The following is a 21,367-nucleotide window of genomic DNA, read 5'->3' as shown; positions in this document are numbered from 1 at the left end:
GAAAAATCTTGTTGTTAGATGTAGCATTTCATTCCCCATGATTAGACAGGTTTGTCTTTCTCTACATACTCTTCTGAACATTTCCTACATTGCTTTCTTTGTGAGACATTCAATAGTTTTTGAGCTATGAGGCAATATGTATTCCATATTCAGTCATTCGCATTGTCAGAATTTTGACCTTGGACCCTGTTTTAATACACTTTTTATTGAAATGTATCTTAAATATGATCAAGTATATATTGTTTTCAATATTGTTGGAGGTTCATTGTCTTAATCAATTAATACATAAAATGTCTGTCCGTTTTGAAGTAATACGTTGGTCTCTTTTATTTTGAAAATCTCCTAATTTCCGTGACCCGGAAGTGTTTCTTTAATGTTGCTCACAAGAAGCTGATAAGACGCTGGACTGGATCTACACGTTGGTGTTGAAGCAAAACAATCATACAACGACAACAATGGAATTACATTTGAATAATAACATAACAAGTTCCAAAGACTTGCTCGCGTGTGGCAAGGGAGGAGGTTTGGTTCCTTTTTTAAACTAGCTAGTATAGTTTAGCTAGTATAACTAACTGACGGGAACCTTGTTAGCTACAGTACAAGCTAGCTATCCTAATGCATGCTTATAACATTAATAGAATGTAGTCACTGCCTGATCATGTTTTACCTTACTGTTTCATAGGTCTGCATGACAAGCTTTTCATTAAGTCAAGGGGGACCAAGACTGTCCGTTCTTTGCAGACTGAGAGGATCCCAAGAAGTAGTGGTGAGTTTTTTATGAAACTGACGATTGTTAATCTACAATACGGAGATTTCACGATTTCTAACATTCAACTTCTGTGACAAAACTGTATCAAGATCAGATGTTTCATCCATGAAAAATCTTTCCAATATCGTCCAAGGTCCATTTTGTGCCAGCGGTGTTTCAGATGTGTGTGTGTGTATATATGGTGTAGGCTATCTGGTTCCCCTTTCTCTGTGCCTCGTGTCTCATATCCTATTTCACTTCAGTGCTGGACAGACTGCAGAGCTTCCTGCCTCAGATGGCCCAAGCCAACGAGAAGCTCAGGTTGCAGATGGAGGAGGCTCCAGAAGGCCATTATGACATTGAAAGGGTGGAAGATGATGAAAAGATAATTCAGATGGTATGTTTAGTGTGGGGTTATTTTTTTGGGTCTGTCTGAACACCATTAGTAAGCCTGTCACTGTTTGCTGTTCCTGTTTTTTTTTTTTTTTGAAGGTCCAACTCCATAAGAGACAGACATCGACTTCTAGTAACACTTAAATCTATACTTTCTGTTCTAAACTTGGTCCTCAATGGTTTGAGTATCACCCTGTTGTAGATGGCTATAGTCATTACAAATAGTAGTAAAATAACAAAAAACAACCTCAGAAGCTGGCTAGATAGATGGGCTGATTTATCATGTTAGTCATTCAGCAGAGGCTCTTATCCAGAGGAGTTTACAATATTTAGTCTATACATTCAATGGGAATTAGGGCTGTCAAAATTCCTCAAAAATTACGTTAGAATATTCCCTCTAAAAAAAACACATAATATTCGAACTATTCGAACATCTGGTTGCGCATGCGCATTTTGTCAATGACGCGCATTACGTCAGTAACAGGACAAATTAATACAAAGAGACAAAAATAGACTACCTATACAAGTAGTTAAGTTTAAACATATTTGACAACGTATTACCTACACAAGTAAATCAAATGATGACCAAGACCGCAGACCTCACGCTCGCTCGCTCAAGCACTTTCTCTCTCGCCCTCACGCGAGAAGTAGACGAATATCTTTCAAACTAACCTTGAGCTGAAATGAAGACAGATTCAGCAACTGCATGGCCTATTTCTCGCTTAAAATGTTTTCAGAAACACGTTTCAGTGAACTATTTTTGTAAAATACGAGATCGTATTCTCAACGAGCCACCATGACACTGTTGAAATTCTCGAGTAGCCAGACCCACATCACGCGTTCATCCAATCAGCTGCTGGTCAGGGGCGTGGAGCATCAACCATGGCTGTATGACATCGCGACACCACGCTTCAGTTGTGTCGGACATATGGATCTGTACCGTCAAGTGCACTAGCGCGCCCACTCGCAAAGCAGACAGCCAGACAACCTCTGCTACCGCAAATGTTTTTTTCCACTTTTTTTTTTAATTCGAATATTAATATTCACCTTTGAAATTCGTTTTTTAAAAACTATTCGAATATATATTCGAATTTTGAATATTTGTTGACAGCCCTAATGGGAATTGAAGTCAACCTTGATGTTGCAAGTGCCATGCTCTACCAACTGTGATTTGGGAGTCTCTTAAGGGATATTTTAGCTGTTTGCATTTTAGAAATGTTTTCACTTTTAGTGCTGCGGAATCAGTCAGCTTGTTTTCATTCCAAGTCAAAGTTCCATTTCTGTGAGAGTCTTTGCCCCAGTCTGAGTTTGTGTGCTTTAGATTTCCTTCAATCCTGACCAGTTTCCCAGTCCCTGCCACTATGAAGCATCCCCATAAAATGGTATTAGCTAGGTGATGAGCAGTATCTTGTTTTCGTACCCATGTAGCACTTGACATTTGGGCTCAATAGTGTAATTTTTGGTCTCATCAGACCTGAATCTTTTTCCTCATGCTCTAAAACCTTTGTTGTATGACTAACTGAGGAGTGGTTTTTGTCTATCCGCTCTAGCATAAAGGCCTGAAGTACAAATGTATACTTTCTAAACAATATAGATGAGGCCCCAGATTTGGTGACATTCCCATTTTTTGGTTAAATAAAGAGCAGATCACATTCATTGTAAAAAAAAAAATAATAATATATATATATATTTTTTTACAAATATTGACAATCAGAAAGGGGGGGTTTACTTATAGCACTGTGATGTGACTGGGATTAAATAATATTTGTTGTAAATAATGACATGGGCTTGTGTCTCTACCAGGATGTGTCACTGGTGGAACTCAGTTCTTCGGACAGTGATTCCGAAGTGGAGTCTTTACAGGACAACACCTCAGACTCTGAGGAGGAAAGCGAAGTTACGGAGGAGAACCTCAAATTGCCTGGCGACAGCCAAAGGAAGAAAAATAAATTAAATATCCAAGTCCTGGAGACGCAGGATTTGGCTGTTGTAGACCTTTAAAGAGACTACTGGGACAATAACAAGTATGCATAAAATACAGACTTGGATCAACTGGGGTATCGGTTAATCCAACCTAATTTCTCCTAAACATAGTGCTAATGGATTAGAGGACCCTGGTGGGCTAATGGATTCAATGGTTCTGTGATTGGAAACTTGCTGCTGTGGAGATATGTGTAGAGGGCTGTCTACCAGAAGGGCCAAAACCCACATGTCAGTTTTGTTTATTTGAACCGTAATGAGATGGGGAACACCGTAAATATTTACTGTATTTCAAAATGAGTGTATGAAATAGTAAATCGATTTTAATGTGAATGTCATAAGATGTTTCTCCCAAAATATCAGGAAACATTTACTTTCCAAAAGAAGGAACAACATTAATTCAAAAGGATGTTTAATCTTCATAGGACATTTTGAATACACAATACTGGAGTGGATTTTTTTGTGAGGGTGAATAGTTCCCTCGGTAGAGACCAAACAATTGTCATTTCTTGATTTTCAAATTGTGCAACACTATGCATCAGAAAATGGTACATAGAAGGGCTATAGATTGACATTTCAATACAACAACTAAGAAAAAAACAATGTTTGGATGCGATGCCAAACTCTGTAAAGGTAGTTTGTAATAAATATTTAAATTAATATTCTTTATTACAAAAAGGATAAGCTGCAATTCTACTTTTTTTTAACTTAATATGTAGCCTTCATTTATTTTAGCCTCTAGCCATAACATATGTTTTTTTCTCTGTACAGACAAAGTAAACATGATATACACTCAAAACATGGGTATAACAATGTGATGTCATGAATAATCAGTCACTGTATCGATAGGTTTGAGTTTTTTTCTACCAAAACTGCAGCAGGAAGATGATTTGTTTCAACAGCTCATTGCCTTGTAAGCATTTCATTGTACAGTGTCTCCTGTGCATATGAAAAATAATTTACTTTAAAAGTTCAAATAGGTTTGCTAAAAATGCACAAACTAGTGTTGTAACAGAATTCTCCCTTTCTGACTACAATATGTTAAAAATACTGTACATCAAATTATTCCGTTCTGCTTTTGTTATAAAATATTTACAAGTAACAACGGGAGTTGTGGAAGTGTTCAAAACAAGTGTGGCACCCAACATTACTGAGCAAAAATTAAATGAGAACCTGACATTGTAAGCTTGAGAAAAAATAAATATTGAACCAAATGTGTCATGGCTCAGATGGTATGTTATAAGATCCTAGAACTTTTCTTTAAAACTGAGTGGAAGAAAAAACCTTTGTTAGCTCATATGTTGATCCTGTCAAATCCACCATAGCTTTGGTTCTAGAACTAAAATCCACGTCAGTTAAATGTGATTTTTATTTTTTTGCTTGGGCATTTGTCCTTTTTTACCACATTTGTCCTATGTCTGTAGTGTGTGTGTGATTCGAGTTCCTGAACTGAATACAAATAAACTGTAGTCATTTTGAGATGAGTCTGTGCCCTCTTGCATGCCTTCAGTTAGTAAAGCCATAGCTGGACTCCCTATCAAGACTCACAGAGACTGATATTTCTCGATCAGTTGGATTCATTGATCAGAAGTTGATATGAGTTTATTAGGAGGTCCTGGTTGCCTCAGTACTCGACAGTCACTGCTTTGGTCTTCAGGTATTCATTAAGAGCATCCTCTCCTGTATTCAAATCAGAAGCACTGGAAATCAGTCGAACTCATCAAGCATGTGGTCCCATTAAAAAAATGTAGAAATATCCCCTATGAAATCCTTTGTTTAAGTAAGTACATAATACTCACCGAGGTCTTTGCCGAAGCCGGATTGTTTGAAACCTCCGAATGGCGAGGCCACGTCAGTCTTGTTGTAGGTGTTGACAAACACTGTTCCGGCATCCAGCCTTTCACTTACATACATGGCCTTGTTGATGTCCCTCGTGAACACGCCTGACGCCAGGCCAAACTCTGTGTCATTAGCTCTTTGCAGCACACCGTCGATATCACTGAGAGTTTGGAGGAGTCAAACAGGATGTTGGTAAACCACAAACAGGGTTGGGAGCCACCAAGTGGTCTGTTAGACCTACTTAGGTCTGTAAAATAGAATACATACCCGTCTTTGAACTTGGACACTACCATGATTGGGCCGAAGGACTCCTCTTTGGCGATGAACATGTGGTCTTCCACATCTGTGAAAAGTGTGGGCTCCATGAAGAACCCTGGAGGAAAAAAAAACATCTCTGGGTAATTCATAAAACTGATGAGCCTTCTGTGCTGTTCAACATTCTAAGGTGTTTTCTTTGTAGCATCAAGCTGACCACTACAGTTTAAGCTGTGCATGGATTTCCAGGTCTCATCATTAGTATTCCCTAAATTGCATATGTTACTAACACAGATCAGTCTACTGTACTTTGAGTATGCATGAGTTTTTATGGCCAATACTGATTGCAACTGAATAGTGCTACTTTTGATAGATGTACAGACGGGTAACAAATTAAAGGAAAAACCTGAACAAATGAGTGGAGGAATATATAGAATGCAGATGCTTCCACTCCAAAACAAAAATGTACATACCACACCATACAGTTGAGCTGCATGATACAATTAAGAAATTAACATCCTATCATGCTCTGGGGCATCCTTGATTTTGGATCAAGATGGCAAGCGATGGTGATATGGTCAGATAAGTCATCCTTCACAATATTCTCTACAAGTGGGCGTATACCAAGAGAAAGCCTGAATGCTTGACCCCTACAGTGAAAATGTCCAGAGCCTCTGTTATGCAGTGGGGGAATTTCCTTAGCATGATTTGGGTCCACTTGTCCTCTTAGAGGGAATGTTCACGGCTAATCATTACGAAGTTTTCTGAGTGATCACCTTAATCCTATGGTGAAACATTTCTTTCCCGATGGGAGTGGTCTCTTCCAGGATGGCACAGGCAAACCTGAGCTGTTTTCAGTTCACTAATTAAAGTGAACTTAAATAAAACCAAACCTTTTTTACCAAGCCTGATTGCTGTGGAAATACATTAATAACCTAATCCCAACTATCTTCAGCGTCTAGTAAGATCTGTGACTGGCAATAATCAGTAACCTAGAGAAATAAGAACTTGAGGAAAAATGTTGAACCATAGAAAAATGTTGTCTCTTGTGTTTTACGTTATCCAAAATTAATATCTGCCAATTGCATTTGCTGGCGATCGGTTCTAGTACAACCGTTTCCAAAAAACCTGGGATGCTGTGTCAATTGAAAATAAAACAGAATGTAATGATGTGCAAATAATTTAAACCCTATACTCAATAGAAAAGACAACATATCAAATTTTGAAACTGAGACATTTAATTATTTCTTGAAAAGCATATGCCCACATTGAATTTGATGCCAGTAACGCATTTTCCCCAATTGGAATTCCACACCACCATCTTTTTCAGGGAAGGCCTTGCTTATTTCAGCAAGACAATGCCAAACCACATTCTGCATGTATTACAACAGCATGGCTGCATAGTAAAGAGTCTGGGTGCTAAACAAGCCTGCCTGAGGTCCAGACCTGTCACTCATTAAAAACATTTAGCATATTATAAAACTAAAAATACGATAAAGGAGAGCCCAAATTGTTGGGCAGCTGAAATCCTAAACCAAGCAAGATGGGGATACATTTCACTATCAAAACTACAGCAATTGGTCTCCTCAGTTTCCAAACTCTTACAGAGTATTGTTAAAAGAAGAGGTGATGCAACACAGTGGTAAACATACCCGTCCCAAATTGTTTGAAACGTTGCTGGCATCAAATTCAAAATGGGCATTTTTCACAAAACAATTACACTGCTTTTAATATGTTGTCTTTGTACCATTTTCAATCAAATATAGGTATAAATGATTTGCACATCATTGCATTCTGTTTTTATTAGCATTTCACACAGCGTCTGAAAGTTTTTGGAAAAGGGGTTGTTTAGTAAATGCTCATTGTATTTTCCAGCATTTCCACATGCTGCCCAATTTTTCACTTGTTCGACTAACTGGTCTTGTCAAGAATCAAATCAAATTAACATCAGCTCTTTTTTCAAGCTGACTTGATTAGTTGAGGGGGGTGGAATGATCAGAATTGGGTTACATGTGTACACGCAGATAAGTGGCCAACTTGCTTTAACTGTCCTTACCTGGCCTGTCCACCTGTTTGCCTCCGTACACCAGCGTGGCGCCCTCCTTCAGGCCCACCTCGCAGTACTCCACCAACTTATCCATATGGGCCTTATGGTTTTGGGGCCCGTGGTCTGTGGCGCGGTCCAGAGGATCCCCCACATTCATCTTCTTAATCTCTTCCACCTGAGAGATGGATGAAGAGGAGGAATGCAAAATATGAAGAAGGGATCTCAGTATGTGTCAATGGATCTCATTATGTGTCAGTGTCAGACAGGCCCTGTACTTGTGCAACGGGAGGAGGAAATTGTATGTTATAGGGTGTGGCTTTCAGATTGTGAAAAGAGGGCACTCACAACTCTTCTGATGTACTCGTCGTGAATGGACTCCTCCACGAACAGGCGTCCAGCAGCAATGCAGTTCTCTCCTTTGTTGAAGAACACAGAGCTCATACCCTTGAAATAAAACCGAAGATGAACAGAAAGAGGGTCACGTCCGGTTAAGATGTTATAACAAAGATATGAAGACAGAGTTACAGTGGATATAAAATGTCTACACACCCCTGTTAAAATGACAGGTTCTTGTGATGTAAAAGAATGAGACAAAGATAAATCATGTCCAAACTTTTTCTACCTTTAATGTGATCTATAACGTGAACAATTCAATTGAAAAACATACTGAAAACAAACTGAAACACCCTTAAACTAATACTTTGTTGAAGCTCCTTTTGATTTTATTACAGCACTCAGTCTTTTTGGGTAGATGTCTATTAGCATGGCACATCTTGACGTGGCAATATTTGCCCACGGTTCTTTGCAAAAGCGCTCCAAATCTGTCAGATTGCGAGGACATCTCCTGTGCACAGCCATCTTCAGATCACCTGACAGATGTTCAATTGGATTCAGGTCTGGGCTCTGGCTGGGCCATTCCAAAACGTTAATCTTCTATTGAAGCCATGCTTTTGTGGATTTGGATGGGTCCTTTGGGTTGTTGTCGTGCTGAAAGGTGAACTTCCTCTTCATCTTCAGCTTTCTAACGGACGCCTGAAGGTTTTGTGCCAAAATTGCCTGGTATTTGGAACTGTTCATAAATCCCTCCACCCTGACAAAGGCCCCGGTTCCAGCAGAAGAAAAACAGCCCATGTTTCACTGTGGGTATGATGTTATTTGGGTGATGTGCAGTGTTGTTTTTGCGACAAACATACAGTGGGGAGAACAATTATTTGATACACTACCGATTTTGCAGGTTTTCCTACTTACAAAGCATGTAGAGGTCTGTAATTTCTATCATAGGTAGACTTCAACTGTGAGAGAATCTAAAACAAAAATCCAGAAAATCACATTATGATGTTCAAATAATTAATTAGCATTTTATTGCATGAGATAAGTATTTGATCACCTACCAACCAGTAAGAATTCCTGCTCTCACAGACATGTTAGTTTTTCTTTAAGAAGCCCACCTGTTCTTCACTCATTACCTGTATTAACTGCACGTGTCTGAACTCGTTACTTGTATAAAAGACACCTGTCCACACACTCAATCAAACAGACTACAACCTCTCCATAATGACCAAGACCAGAGAGCTGTGTAAGGACATTAGGGATAAAATTGTAGACCTGCACAAGGCTGGGATGGGCTACAGGACAATAGGCAAGCAGCTTGGTGAGAAGGCAACAACTGTTGACGCAATTATTAGAAAACGGAAGAAGTTCAAGATGACGGTCAATCTCCCTCGGTCTGGGGCTCCATGCAAGATCTCACCTCATGGGGCATCAATGATCATGAGGAAGGTGAGGGATCAGCCCAGAACTACACGGCAGGACCTGGTCATTGACCTGAAGAGAGCTGGGACCACAGTCTCAAAGAAAACCATTAGTAACACACTACGCTGTCATGGATTAAAATCCATGTTTTTGGTCTAAACTCCACTCGCCGTGTTTGGAGGAAGAAGAAGGATGAATACAACCCCAAGCACACCATCCCAACCTTGAAGCATGGAGGTGGAAACATCATTATTTGGGGATGCTTTTCTGCAAAGGGGACAGGACGACTGCACCGTAGTGAGGGGAGGATGGATGGGGCCATGTATCACGAGATCTTGGCCAACAATCTCCTTCCCTCAGTAAGAGCATTGAAGATGGGTCGTGGCTGGGTCTTCCAGCATGACAACGATCCAAAACACACAGCCAGGGCAACTAAGGAGTGGCTCCATGCAAGATCTCACCTCGTGGGGCATCAATGATCATGAGGAAGGTGAGGGATCAGCCCAGAACTACACGGCAGGACCTGGTCAATGACCTGAAGAGAGCTGGGACCACAGTCTCAAAGAAAACCATGAATACAACCCTAAGAACACCATCCCAACCGTGAAGTATGGAGGTGGAAACATCATTCTTTGGGGATGATGCAAAAGGGGACAGGAAGACTGAATCGTATTGAGGGGAGGATGGATGGGGCCATGTATCGTGAGATCTTGGCCAACAACCTCCTTCCCTCAGTAAGAGCATTGAAGATGAGTCGTGGCTGGGTCTTCCAGCATGACAACGACCCGAAACACACAGCCAGGGCAACTAAGGACTGGCTCTGTAAGAAGCATCTCAAAGTCCTGGAGTGGCCTAGCCAGTCTCCAGACCTGAACACAATAGAAAATCTTTGGAGGGAGCTGAAAGTCCGTATTGCCCAGCGACAGCCCCGAAACCTGAAGGATCTGGAGAAGGTCTGTATGGAGGAGTGGGCCAAAATCCCTGCTGCAGTGTGTGCAAACCTGGTCAAGAACCACAGGAAACGTATGATCTCTGTAATTGCAAACAAAGGTTTCTGTACCAAATATTAAGTTCTGCTTTTCTGATGTATCAAATACTTAGGTCATGCAATAAAATGCTAATTAATTACTTAAAAATCATACAATGTGATTTTCTATATTTTTGTTTTAGATTCCGTCACTCACAGTTGAAGAGTACCTATGATAAAAATTACAGACTTCGTAAGTGGGAAAACCTGCAAAATCAGCAATGTATCATATACTTGTTCTCCCCACTGTACCTTTTGGAATTATGGCCTTGGTTTCATCAGACCATAACACATTTTCCCACATGCTTTTAGCGGACTTGGTGTTTGTTTTTGCCAACTTCAGCCGGGCTTGGATGTTTTTCTTTGTAAGAAAAGGCTTCCATCTTGCCACCCTACCCCATAGCCCATTCATATGAAAAATACAGGAGATTGTTGTCACATGTAGCACACAGCCAGTATTTGCCAGAAATTCCTGCAGTTCCTTTAATGTTGCTGTAGGCCTCTTGGACAACTCCTTAACCAGTTTTCTTCTCATTTTTTCATAATTATTGAAGGGATGTCCAGTTCTTGGTAATGTCTCTGTTGTGCCATATTTTCTCCACTTGATGATGACTGTCATCACTGTGTTCCATGGTATATCTAATTCTTTGGAAATTATTTTGTACCCTTCTCCTTCTGACCGATATCTTTCAATAATGAGATCCCTCTGATGCTTTGGAAGCTCTCTGCGGATCATGGCTTTTGCTCTGAGATGCAACTAAGAAAATGTCAGGAGAACAGCTGAACTTTATTTTTGATTAATCAGAATCACTTTAAATGATGGCAGGTGTGTAATGACTTCTGTTTAACATGAGTTTGAATGTGATTGGTTAATCCTGAACAAAGCCGCATCCCCAGTTATAAGAGGGTTTGCACACTTATGCAACCAGGTTTTTATTTTTCATTTTCCCCTCTCGAAGATTTCAGTTTGTTTTTCAATTGAATTGTATACATTATAGGTCACATTAAAAGTGAAAGAAGTTCTGATATGATTTATCTTTGTCTCATTCTTTTACATCACAAAAACCTGGCATTTTAACAGGGGTGTGTAGACTTTTTATATCCACTTTATTTTCTTCCCTTCCAGTTCCCTTTCACTCTATTCTCGTTTTAGACTGTATCTCTTTTTCTTTGCCCTTCCTCTCTCACCATGCGGACAGCCTTGTCCATGTCACAGTCACTGAAGATGATGAGCGGAGACTTCCCTCCCAGCTCCAGAGAAACCTTCTTCAGGTTACTGAGCGCACAGCTGCAACAGGAATTGACAGGTAGACATGAAGTGGCCTAATATTGGCCAGTCTGTACTAAATGGGGTCCCAGCTGCCCAATGTCCAACCCCCAACTGTACCTCTTCATGATCTGTTTACCAATCGGGGTAGACCCAGTGAAGCCCAGTTTACGGATATCCGGGTGGTCTGACATGCGCTGTCCCACCATTCCACCTAGAAAAGTGAAGCCGAAAGAAAAGGGTGTAAGGATTACATTTAATTAAATGTACTTTAAAACATCTCTGATTTAGAGAGATCAACATTGGGTAAAAGTGGAGAGAGAGACAGAGACAAGTATGCATTTAAAGCCTGTCTTGTTAAATCACCCAAAGGTGTTATTAAAAACCTCCCCCAAACTAGCCCCATGGAATCTGTTACCTGAGCCAGGGATGATGTTGATGACACCTTTGGGGATGCCAGCCTTCACAGTCAGCTCGGCAAACTTCAGGGCAGACAAAGGGGTAACCTTGGGGAGAAGGGCTGGGAGTGAGTGGAACAGCCAACATGTGTCCCTTGATGTAGATATTGGACACTTTAAAAGTGACTTCTGATATTCCCGTAATACGTGGATCAGTCATGTGCCGTGGGATAGAAGCAATTTTTAACACACAGGGTTGACGGTCTGATTGTATGTATAACATACTGTACATCACCTTCTGGTATTAAATATATCACATAATTGGTTATGATGTATGCATGCAGGTCACCTGTGCAGGTTTCAGGACCAGTGTATTTCCTGCAGCAAGGCAAGCTGCACTCTTCCAAGCCAGCATCATGAGTGGGTAGTTCCAGGGGATGACAATGGCACACACGCTGGCAAGGAAGAAAGAAACATAAGACTACATATCAGTAGGGTTGATTAGCCATACACAGGGATTAAACAACCACATCCAGTACTCGCACTAAATCCGCTACTTGTGAATCTGAATAATTTATACTGATATTTCCTGTTATAGTCGTTTGTAAACTCTGACCTCTTACCCCAGAGGTTCCTTCCTGGTAAAGGTCAGATTGCGGTTAGGCCTGGCCTGGTTAATGGGTATTGTCTTGCCCTGGATCTTGTCGCACCAGCCGGCGAAGTAGCGGAAGGTCTGGATGGACATGCCTACGTGGGTCTTCAGGGCCAGGGTGTAGACAGCTCCAGAGTCCATCGACTCTATGGTAGCCAACTCTTCCTGGTTCTCCTCCATGAGGTCAGCCAATCTTGAGGGGAGAGGAAATAAGAAGATATAGAGGCTAATGAAGAGATGGGTGGAGTGACAAGTGTCTACTGTTCACAACTGATGGGTCCCAGGATGTTGTTTAGATGTCACCATAGTTATTGGGGTCAAATGAAAAACAAAAGACAGACTTCTGTGATTCTTTGAAAACAATTCCATGTTCCAAATACAGTTAGATCTGGAAATAATTGGCCACTGACACAAGTTTTGTTATTTTGGCCATTTATTTTGGCCAAGTTACAGTTAAATAATGAATATGGGCTTAAAGTGCAGTCTTTCAGGTTTAATTTGAGGGTATTCACATCCAAATTGGAGGAAGGGTTTAGGAATTACAGCTGTTTAATATAAAGCCCCCTCTTTTTCAAGGGTCAAAAAGTAAATAGACAATTGACTCAAAAGCTGTTTCATGGTCAGGTGTGGGCAATTCCTTCGTTAGTTTTTTTTAAATCTTCATCAATATAGAGGTAAAAGGTCTGGAGTTGATTCAAGGTGTGGTATTCGCATTTGGAACATGTTGCTGTGAACACATGCAGTCAAAGGAGCTTTCAATTCAGGTGAAACAGCCCATCCCTTAGTCTGCAAAAAAATCCATCAGAGAGATAGCATGAACATTACGAGTGGCCAAATAAACGGTTTGGTACTTTCTGAGAAATACAAATAATGCACTGGTGAACACTGCAACACAAAAAGGCCTGGACGTCCACGGAAGACTACAGTGGTGGATGATTGTAGGATCCTTTACATGAGCCGCTTTTCCACCAAAAGGTACCTGGAACCTTGAGTCCCAGGAACTGCTATTCAAGGAACTAAATAGCCCATTGTTGTGTGCGTTTCCACAGCGGTCTAAAGACCCGCAAATATTAGGCTAATTATTCCGCTGACGTATGCACCACAGTGGAAGAGACGAGCAGTAGTAGCAAAGTGGATTCAAAATCCCCGAAATGCTAGTGGAATACAAATAAAGTGAACAGATTTTACGAGTTATCACTGAGATATTCCATGAGATGACTGATGAGACGGATTCGAGTCATCGCGCAGAGAAAAAGAGAATGGTAAGATTTATTTAGTAGTCCTATATACACGTTTTAGTAAATCACAATTGGGAATAATGTTACTGTAAACTACATCGACTTATTATTGGCACCTTTTTGTGTGTCAAAAAAAGGATCGCCATTGCACTGTGGAAACCTGCAACCAACTCAGTACAGGAGCATATCTCATTTGGAGTCGGCATTACTACGGTGTGTCATTGTACACAATTTCTGCAAACGTTGATTTAATAAATACAGTGGGGAGAACAAGTATTTGATACACTGCCGATTTTGCAGGTTTTCCCACTTGCAAAGCATGTAGAAGTCTAATTTTTATCATAGGTACTCTTCAACTGTGAGTGACGGAATCTAAAACAAAAATCCAGAAATTCACATTGTATGATTTAAGTAATTTATTGCATGACATAAATATTTGATACATCAGAAAAGAAGACCTTAATATTTGGTACAGAAACCTTTGTTTGCAATTACAGAGATCATACATTTCCTGTAGTTCTTGACCAGGTTTGCACACACTGCAGCAGGGATTTTGGCCCACTACTCAATACGGACCTTCTCCAGATCCTTCAGATTTCGGGGCTGTCGCTGGGCAATACGGACTTTCAGCTCCCTCCAAAGATGTTCAATTGTGTTCAGGTCTGGAGACTGGCTAGGCCACTCCAGGACCTTGAGATGCTTCTTACAGAGCCACTCCTTAGTTGCCCTGGCTGTGTGTTTCAGGGCCTTGTCATGCTGGAAGACCCAGCCACGACCTATCTTCAATGCTCTTACTGAGGGAAGGAGATTGTTGGCCAAGATCTCGCGATACATGGCCCCATCCATCCTCCCCTCAATACGGTGCAGTCGTCCTGTCCCCTTTGCAGAAAAGCATCCCCAAAGAATGATGTTTCCATCTCCATGCTGCACGGTTGGGATGGTGTTCTTGGGGTTGTATTCATCCTTCTTCTTCCTCCAAACACGGTGAGTGGAGTTTAGACCAAAAACCTCTGTTTATGTCTCATCAGACCACATGACCTTCTCCCATTCCTCCTCTGGATCATCCAGATGGTCATTGGCAAACTTCAGACGGGCCTGGACATGCGCTGGCTTGAGCAGGGGGACCTTACGTGCGCTGCAGGATTTTAATCCATGACAGGCTAGTGTGTTACTAATGTTTTTCTTTGAAACTGTGGTCCCAGCTCTCTTCAGGTCATTGACCAGGTCCTGCTGTGTAGTTCTGGGCTGATCCCTCACCTTCCTCATGATCATTGATGCCCCACGAGGTGAGATCTTGCATGGAGCCCCAGACCGAGGGAGATTGACCATCATCTTGAACTTCTTCTGTTTTCTAATAATTGCGTCATCAGTTGTTGCCTTCTCACCAAGCTGCTTGCCTATTGTCCTGTAGCCAATCCCAGCCATTGTGGAGAGGTTGGAGTCTGTTTGATTGAGTGTGTGGACAGGTGTCTTTTGTACAGGTAACGAGTTCAAACAGGTGCAGTTAATACAGGTAATGAGTGAAGAACAGGTGGGCTTCTTAAAGAAAAACTAACATGTCTGTGAGAGCAGGAATTCTTACTGGTTGGTAGGTGATCAAATACTTATCTCATGCAATAAAATGCACATTAATTATTTAAAAAATCAAAAACTACAGGAAATGTATGATCTCTGTAATTGCAAACAAAGGTTTCTGTACCAAATATTAAGTTATTCTTTTCTGATCAAATACTTATGTAATTTAAATCAATAAATTACTTAAAAATCATACAATGTGATTTTCTGAACCTGCAAAATCGGCAGCTGTTTTTCAGCAGTGAGTAAGACAGTGAGTGGAAGTTCCTCTGTTTTCAGATTTAACTAACCGGCCAATATACACACGTATTTGTTTCAACTACTAAATGTAGTTGCAAAATACAAAGAGTACTGTAAACCAGCAGCAATCTGGGAAGTATTATTGAACATTTAGATATGGCAGTAGCAGAAGTAAACCAGCAGCAATTGGTAGTTATATTGAATATTATACATGAGTGTAATATGCTTAAGAATGGTGGCAAAGCACACTTCCACTACGTAGTGAGAATCACAAAAATATAGCAAGAAGATAAAGCAATAATATAACATTGTACATGGTTAATACACACAGCACAGTTTCTTCCGCCGGAGACTTGAGGAATGCTAACTCTCGCCTCCTTATCGCTCTTTATGCGGCTTATTGTGATCGTCGATCTTCTTGTAATCTTGTTTTCATTTTTTTTAAGCTTCTCCCGTCACTGTTTCCGATGTGAATAATGTTCAGCTCACCTAACTTGTAGGATATTTTAATGTACACCTTATGCTTACGAATCGCCGTTTCGAATTCTTGCTGGATTTGGTCATCAACATAAACATTCAATAAGGCCTGGACTACGTCGTCGGTCCATATGTCGCTCGATTTCCTTTCCATAATTTTCTTTAATTTTTTTTGTAAGCCTGTAAATTTACTCCGCTACGGACATTTAAAAATGGCGGTTGAAAACTGTGAGTAAACTCTACTACTACTGGACCAATCAGAAATGTTCAGCATTGCAAGCCCCACCCCAAAAGTTCCGGTCTTCCGGGGAGTCCTACCACTGGAGCAGGGACTGTTTTGGGGGTAAAATGCAGTTCCTGGTTCTAGACCCTGGTTCCTGAGGTGGAAACGCATTGAGCTCCTGGAAAATGTCCTAGTTCCTGGGTATAGTTCCTGCGGTGGAAACGGGGCAATATTAAAAAAAACTAAAAAACATTCACAACATCCAGCCAAATGCTGAACACTCTCCAGGAGGAAGGCATATACATTTCCAAGTCTACTATAAACAGAAGACTTCACAACAGCAAATACAGAGGGTTCACCAAAAGGTGCAAACCACTCATGAGCCTCAAGAATTGGAAGGCCAGATTAGACTGCCAAAAAACATCAAAAAAAAGCCAGCCCAGATCTGGAGCAGCATTCTTTGGACAGATGAAACTAAGACCAGCCTTTACCAGAATGGTACAGGCTTCCAATGGCACTGGGTCACTAGTGTTTATTGATGATGTGACAGAAGACAGAAGCAGCCAGATGAATTCTGAAATGTATAGGGGTATATTGTCAGCTCAGATTCAGCAAGGTTGACTAGACAGCGCTTCACTTTACAGATGGATAATGACCCAAAACATACTGCGAAAGCAACCCAGGAGTTTTTTAAGGCAAAGAAGTGGAATATTCTGCAATGGCCGAGTCAATCACCTGATCATGAAAAGTATGAGCATGTAAAGCACTCAATACGTAGTTAGGGCTCGTTTTGCCTGAAGTACTGCAGCAATGCTGCGTGGCATGGAGTCGATCAGTCTGTGGCACTGCTCAGGTTGCTCTGATAGTGGCCTTCAGCTCTTCTGCATTGTTGGGTCTGGCGTATCGCATCTTCCTCTTCACAATACCCCATAGATTTTCTATAGGGTTAAGGTCAGGCGGGTTTGCTGGCCAATTAAGAACAGGGATACCATGGTCCTTAAACCAGGTCCTGGTAGCTTTGGCACTGTGTGCAGGTGCCAAGTCCTGTTGGAAAATGAAATCGTCATCTCCATAAAGTTGGTCAGCTGCAGGAAGCATGAAGTGCTCTAAAACTTCCTGGTAGACGGCTGCGTTGACCTTGGGCCTCAGAAAACACAGTGGACCAACACCAGCAGATGACATGGCACCCCAAACCATCACTGACTGTGGAAACTTTACACTGGACATCAAGCAACATGGATTCTGTGCCTCTCCTCTTTTCCTCCAGACTCTGGGACCTTCATTTCCAAAGGAAATGCAAAATTTACTTTCATCAGAGAACATAACTCAGCAGCAGTCCAGTCCTTTTTGTCTTTAGCCCAGGCGAGACGCTTCTGACGCTGTGTCTTGTTCAAGACTGGCTTGACACAAGGAATGCGACAGCTGAAACCCCTGTCTTGCATACGTCTGTGCGTGGTGGTTCTTGAAGCACTGACTCCAGCTGCAGTCCACTCTTTGTGAATCTCCCCCACATTTTTGAATGGGTTTTGTTTCACAATCCTCTCCAGGGTGCGGTTATCCCTATTACTTGTACACTTTTTTCTACCACATCTTTTCCTTCCCTTCGCCTCTCTATTAATGTGCTTGGACACAGAGCTCTGAATAGCCAACCTCTTTAACTATTACCTTTTGTGTCTTGCCCTCCTTGTGCAAGGTGTCAATGGTCGTCTTTTGGACAGCTGTCAAGTCAGAAGTCTTCCCCATGATTGTGTTGCCTACAGAACTAGACTGAGAGACCATTTAAAGGCCTTTGCAGGTGTTTTGGGTTAATTAGCTGATTAGAGTGTGGCACCAGGTTTTTCAATATTGAACCTTTTCACAATATTCAAATTTTCTGAGATACTGAATTTGGGGTTTTCATTAGTTGTCAGTTACAATCATCAAAATTAAAAGAAATAAAGACTTGAAATATATCAGTCTGTGTGGAATGAATGTTTACATTATACAAGTTACACTTTTTGAATGGAATTACTGAAATAAATCAACTTTTTGATGATATTCTAATTTTATGACCAGCACCTGTACATTTGAGCCCCTTAAATAAGGGCACTGTATATGAAAATGTTGCAATTCCTAGACGTTTTATATGACATTTTTGTCCAACCCCTTGAATTAAAGCTGAAATTCTGCCCTTCAATTGCATCTCGGTTGTTTCATTTCAAATATATTGTGGTGGTGTACAGAGCCAAAATTATGAAAATTGTCTCAATGTCCAAATATTTCCAGACCTAACTGTATTTGCAATAGGGCAACACTGATATTCTATTACAAGATTTTAATGATTTCAAGAATTCCTTGTAAGTGGGCATGCCAATATTCTGCATCAAGAATATGACCCAAATTGAATTATTGACAATGAACAAAGTGGATACCCTCAAGGGTATCTTTATAGTTGCATAATAAGTCAACGGAGATGTCCACCAGGCCCTCTTGGAGGTGCTGTGTGCTTGGTGCTCACTTGTACAGCAGGCTGCCACGGTCCCTGGGGTTCATTCTGCCCCACGGGCCAACCTCAAAGGCCTCTTTGGCTGCTGCCACTGCCCGGTCCACATCTCCCACAGATGAATATGCCACCTTACAGATCACCTAGGTGAAACCAGATATCACTGATGACCGATTGTCAATAGAAACATTAAAACAATACAAATACAGCTCTGGAAAAAATTAAGAGACCACTGCACCCTTTCTTTCCTTTCCAAAATAGTTGAAAAGGAACATTTTGAGTGAGGAACAGAAGCGTTCAATTTGCAGTGGTGTCTTAATTTGAATTATTCTGTTCCTCATGCAGAACCTTCCTTTTCAACTTTTTGTATGTATCTTGATTTATATCGGAGTATGAAATTGGAGCAGGATGTGTGTGTGTGTGTGTTTATTCTCACTGAACCATCGGCGGGGTTGATAGTATCTGCGGTCTTGCCGTCCTCCGCGTCCTCAAACTTGCCATTGATGAAACACTGCCAAGGCATCTTCACCGTCATGTTATTGACGTACTTAGCCACCTGACAAGCAAAACCACTGGTTTAATATTACCATGACAGTATCTTATAGTACGTGTACACTCACCTAAAGGATTATTAGGAACACCATACTAATACTGTGTTTGACCCCCTTTCGCCTTCAGAACTGCCTTAATTCTACGTGGCATTGATTCAACAAGGTGCTGAAAGTATTCTTTAGAAATGTTGGCCCATATTGATAGGATAGCATCTTGCAGTTGATGGAGATTTGTGGGATGCACATCCAGGGCACGAAGCTCCCGTTCCACCACATCCCAAAGATTCTCTATTGGGTTGAGATCTGGTGACTGTGGGGGCCATTTCAGTACAGTGAACTCATTGTCATGTTCAAAAAACCAATTTGAAATGATTCGAGCTTTGTGACATGGTGCATTATCCTGCTGGAAGTAGCCATCAGAGGATGGGTACATGGTGGTCATAAAGGGATGGACATGGTCAGAAACAATGCTCAGGTAGGCCGTGGCATTTAAACGATGCCCAATTGGCACTAAGGGGCCTAAAGTGTGCCAAGAAAACATCCCCTGTTTACACCAAATTCTGACTCTACCATCTGAATGTCTCAACAGAAATCGAGACTCATCAGACCAGGCAACATTCTTCCAGTCTTCAACTGTCCAATTTTGGTGAGCTCGTGGAAATTGTAGCCTTTTTCCCCCCATATTTGTAGTGGAGATGAGTGGTACCCGGTGGGGTCTTTTGCTGTTGTAGCCCATCCGCCTCAAGGTTGTGCGTGTTGTGGCTTCACAAATGCTTTGCTGCATACCTCGGTTGTAACGAGTGGTTATTTCAATCAAAGTTGCTCATCTATCAGCTTGAATCAGTCGGCCCATTCTCCTCTGACCTCTAGCATCAACAAGGCATTTTCCCCCACAGGACTGCTGCATACTGGATGTTTTTCCCTTTTCACACCATTCGTTGTAAACCCTAGAAATGGTTGTGCGTGAAAATCCCAGTAACTGAGCAGATTGTGAAATACTCAGACCGGCCCGTCTGGCACCAACAACCATGCCACGCTCAAAATTGACATTCAGTTTGGAGTTCAGGAGATTGTCTTGACCAGGACCACACCCCTAAATGCATTGAAGCAACTGCCATGTGATTGGTTGATTAGATAATTGCATTAATTAGGTGTTCCTAATAATCCTTTAGGTGAGTGTATATTTGTTTCATTTGAATTAATCTTTGTCAGGCCTTGTCACACATATACTTGAAAAATAGTCATTGGGAATCTCTAGGTGGTTCATCATTAACAGTAACAGCATCTGTGCTGGTTGGCTAGCCATATTCTAGATAATTTGTTTTGTTACCACTAGCCCATCTTCATTCTGGGGCTGTTGCTCACAGCACATATAATGCCGGTGGTACAACAACCACTCAAACTTACCTACAGTGGCAATGACCATGGTTCTTCCATGTGAGTGACCTTAAGCACTATATTTGATCTATAGTTTAGTACAGTTAAAAGTGTGTCCCCAAATGGTATTTCTGACAGTTGATAATGTGAAGGAACACTTGTCCATCACTTCCATTCAATCCTGAGCTATACACTTTATAATACAAAAACAAGCTAGTCATCTATAACACTTGAAAAGTTCCATCAACTAGCTACTGTAGTAACATAATTTAACCCCAGTAAAAATGTGTCAGACTAACATAGTCGATGACCATCTCCTCCTCCTGGTCTTCCCCCCTCAGCCGTCTGACGAACATCTGGATGAAGTCCTGGAAGGTGGTGGCCATGTACACGTCCTCGTTCTGCAGCTGTACGCCCCCACACTTCTGCTTGACCTCTTCCACCAGCCTGGGTTTAGGAATGGTCACAGGGAAGTTAGGTCAGGTAGTAGCTTATGTTGGTCAAGTTCAGTGGTTTCAATGGTCACAGAAGTCACCAAGTTGATTGAAAGCTGAACAATAATAGTCAAATATAAACATAAAAAAGGAAACCAGCTCAATTTATCCAGGTTAATGCCAGTGAAGTCGATGCTCACCTGACCACGTCCATAGAGGCAGCCCCTGACTTGAAGAAGTCAGTGGTTTCCTCAATTACAGCAATGTTACCAAGAATTCCATTCCAGATGCTCTAGAGTGATAAAACACTGAGTCAGTAGAGTTAATTTACCAGTTTCTATGTGAATCAAGAATGTATAGCATAAGGCTTTATAGAAATAAGGCACAAAGGGGTTCAGTAGATAGCCAAGGG

General features: G+C 41.3%; 2 protein-coding genes across 5 annotated transcripts in view; one reads left to right on the top strand and one right to left on the bottom strand.

The window, feature by feature from the left end:
- The first annotated feature begins 373 nt into the window (after positions 1-373).
- On the top strand, positions 374-4,600 carry c23h12orf45 (chromosome 23 C12orf45 homolog). Its single transcript, XM_010904354.4, has 4 exons — positions 374-522; positions 683-766; positions 1,012-1,145; positions 2,945-4,600. Exons 1-4 carry the CDS (start codon positions 456-458, stop codon positions 3,140-3,142), a joined length of 483 nt encoding a protein of 160 aa, XP_010902656.1. The 5' UTR covers positions 374-455; the 3' UTR covers positions 3,143-4,600.
- The window catches only part of aldh1l2 (aldehyde dehydrogenase 1 family, member L2), a 51,582-nt gene continuing 33,731 nt past the window's right edge, over positions 3,517-21,367 (bottom strand). For all 4 annotated transcript variants that reach the window (XM_020043002.2, XM_010904351.3, XM_010904353.5 and 1 more), the window contains 14 exons: positions 21,156-21,247; positions 20,821-20,968; positions 19,030-19,149; positions 18,609-18,736; positions 12,330-12,551; positions 12,056-12,161; positions 11,727-11,814; positions 11,429-11,522; positions 11,230-11,329; positions 7,608-7,706; positions 7,272-7,437; positions 5,228-5,333; positions 4,921-5,120; positions 3,517-4,801 (listed from right to left, as the gene is read on the bottom strand). In XM_020043002.2, the coding sequence (XP_019898561.1) occupies positions 4,746-4,801; positions 4,921-5,120; positions 5,228-5,333; positions 7,272-7,437; positions 7,608-7,706; positions 11,230-11,329; positions 11,429-11,522; positions 11,727-11,814; positions 12,056-12,161; positions 12,330-12,551; positions 18,609-18,736; positions 19,030-19,149; positions 20,821-20,968; positions 21,156-21,247 (1,725 nt within the window). In that variant the 3' untranslated portion in view covers positions 3,517-4,745. The remainder of the gene's footprint in view (positions 4,802-4,920; positions 5,121-5,227; positions 5,334-7,271; positions 7,438-7,607; positions 7,707-11,229; positions 11,330-11,428; positions 11,523-11,726; positions 11,815-12,055; positions 12,162-12,329; positions 12,552-18,608; positions 18,737-19,029; positions 19,150-20,820; positions 20,969-21,155; positions 21,248-21,367) is intronic.

The sequence above is a fragment of the Esox lucius genome, chromosome 23, assembly GCF_011004845.1.
Source record: "Esox lucius isolate fEsoLuc1 chromosome 23, fEsoLuc1.pri, whole genome shotgun sequence".
NCBI lineage: Eukaryota > Metazoa > Chordata > Actinopteri > Esociformes > Esocidae > Esox > Esox lucius.
This window is presented reverse-complemented; position numbering and strand designations above follow the sequence as displayed.

What these genes read in the sequence shown, in the direction of transcription:
- c23h12orf45 (XM_010904354.4), top strand. Translation starts at nt 456, where the DNA reads ATGGAATTACATTTGAATAATAACATAACAAGTTCCAAAGACTTGCTC. An exon ending in CGCGTGTGGCAAGGGAGGAG is followed by an intron (nt 523 to 682) that starts GTTTGGTTCCTT and finishes ACTGTTTCATAG; the next exon opens with GTCTGCATGACAAGCTTTTC. An exon ending in GAGGATCCCAAGAAGTAGTG is followed by an intron (nt 767 to 1,011) that starts GTGAGTTTTTTA and finishes ATTTCACTTCAG; the next exon opens with TGCTGGACAGACTGCAGAGC.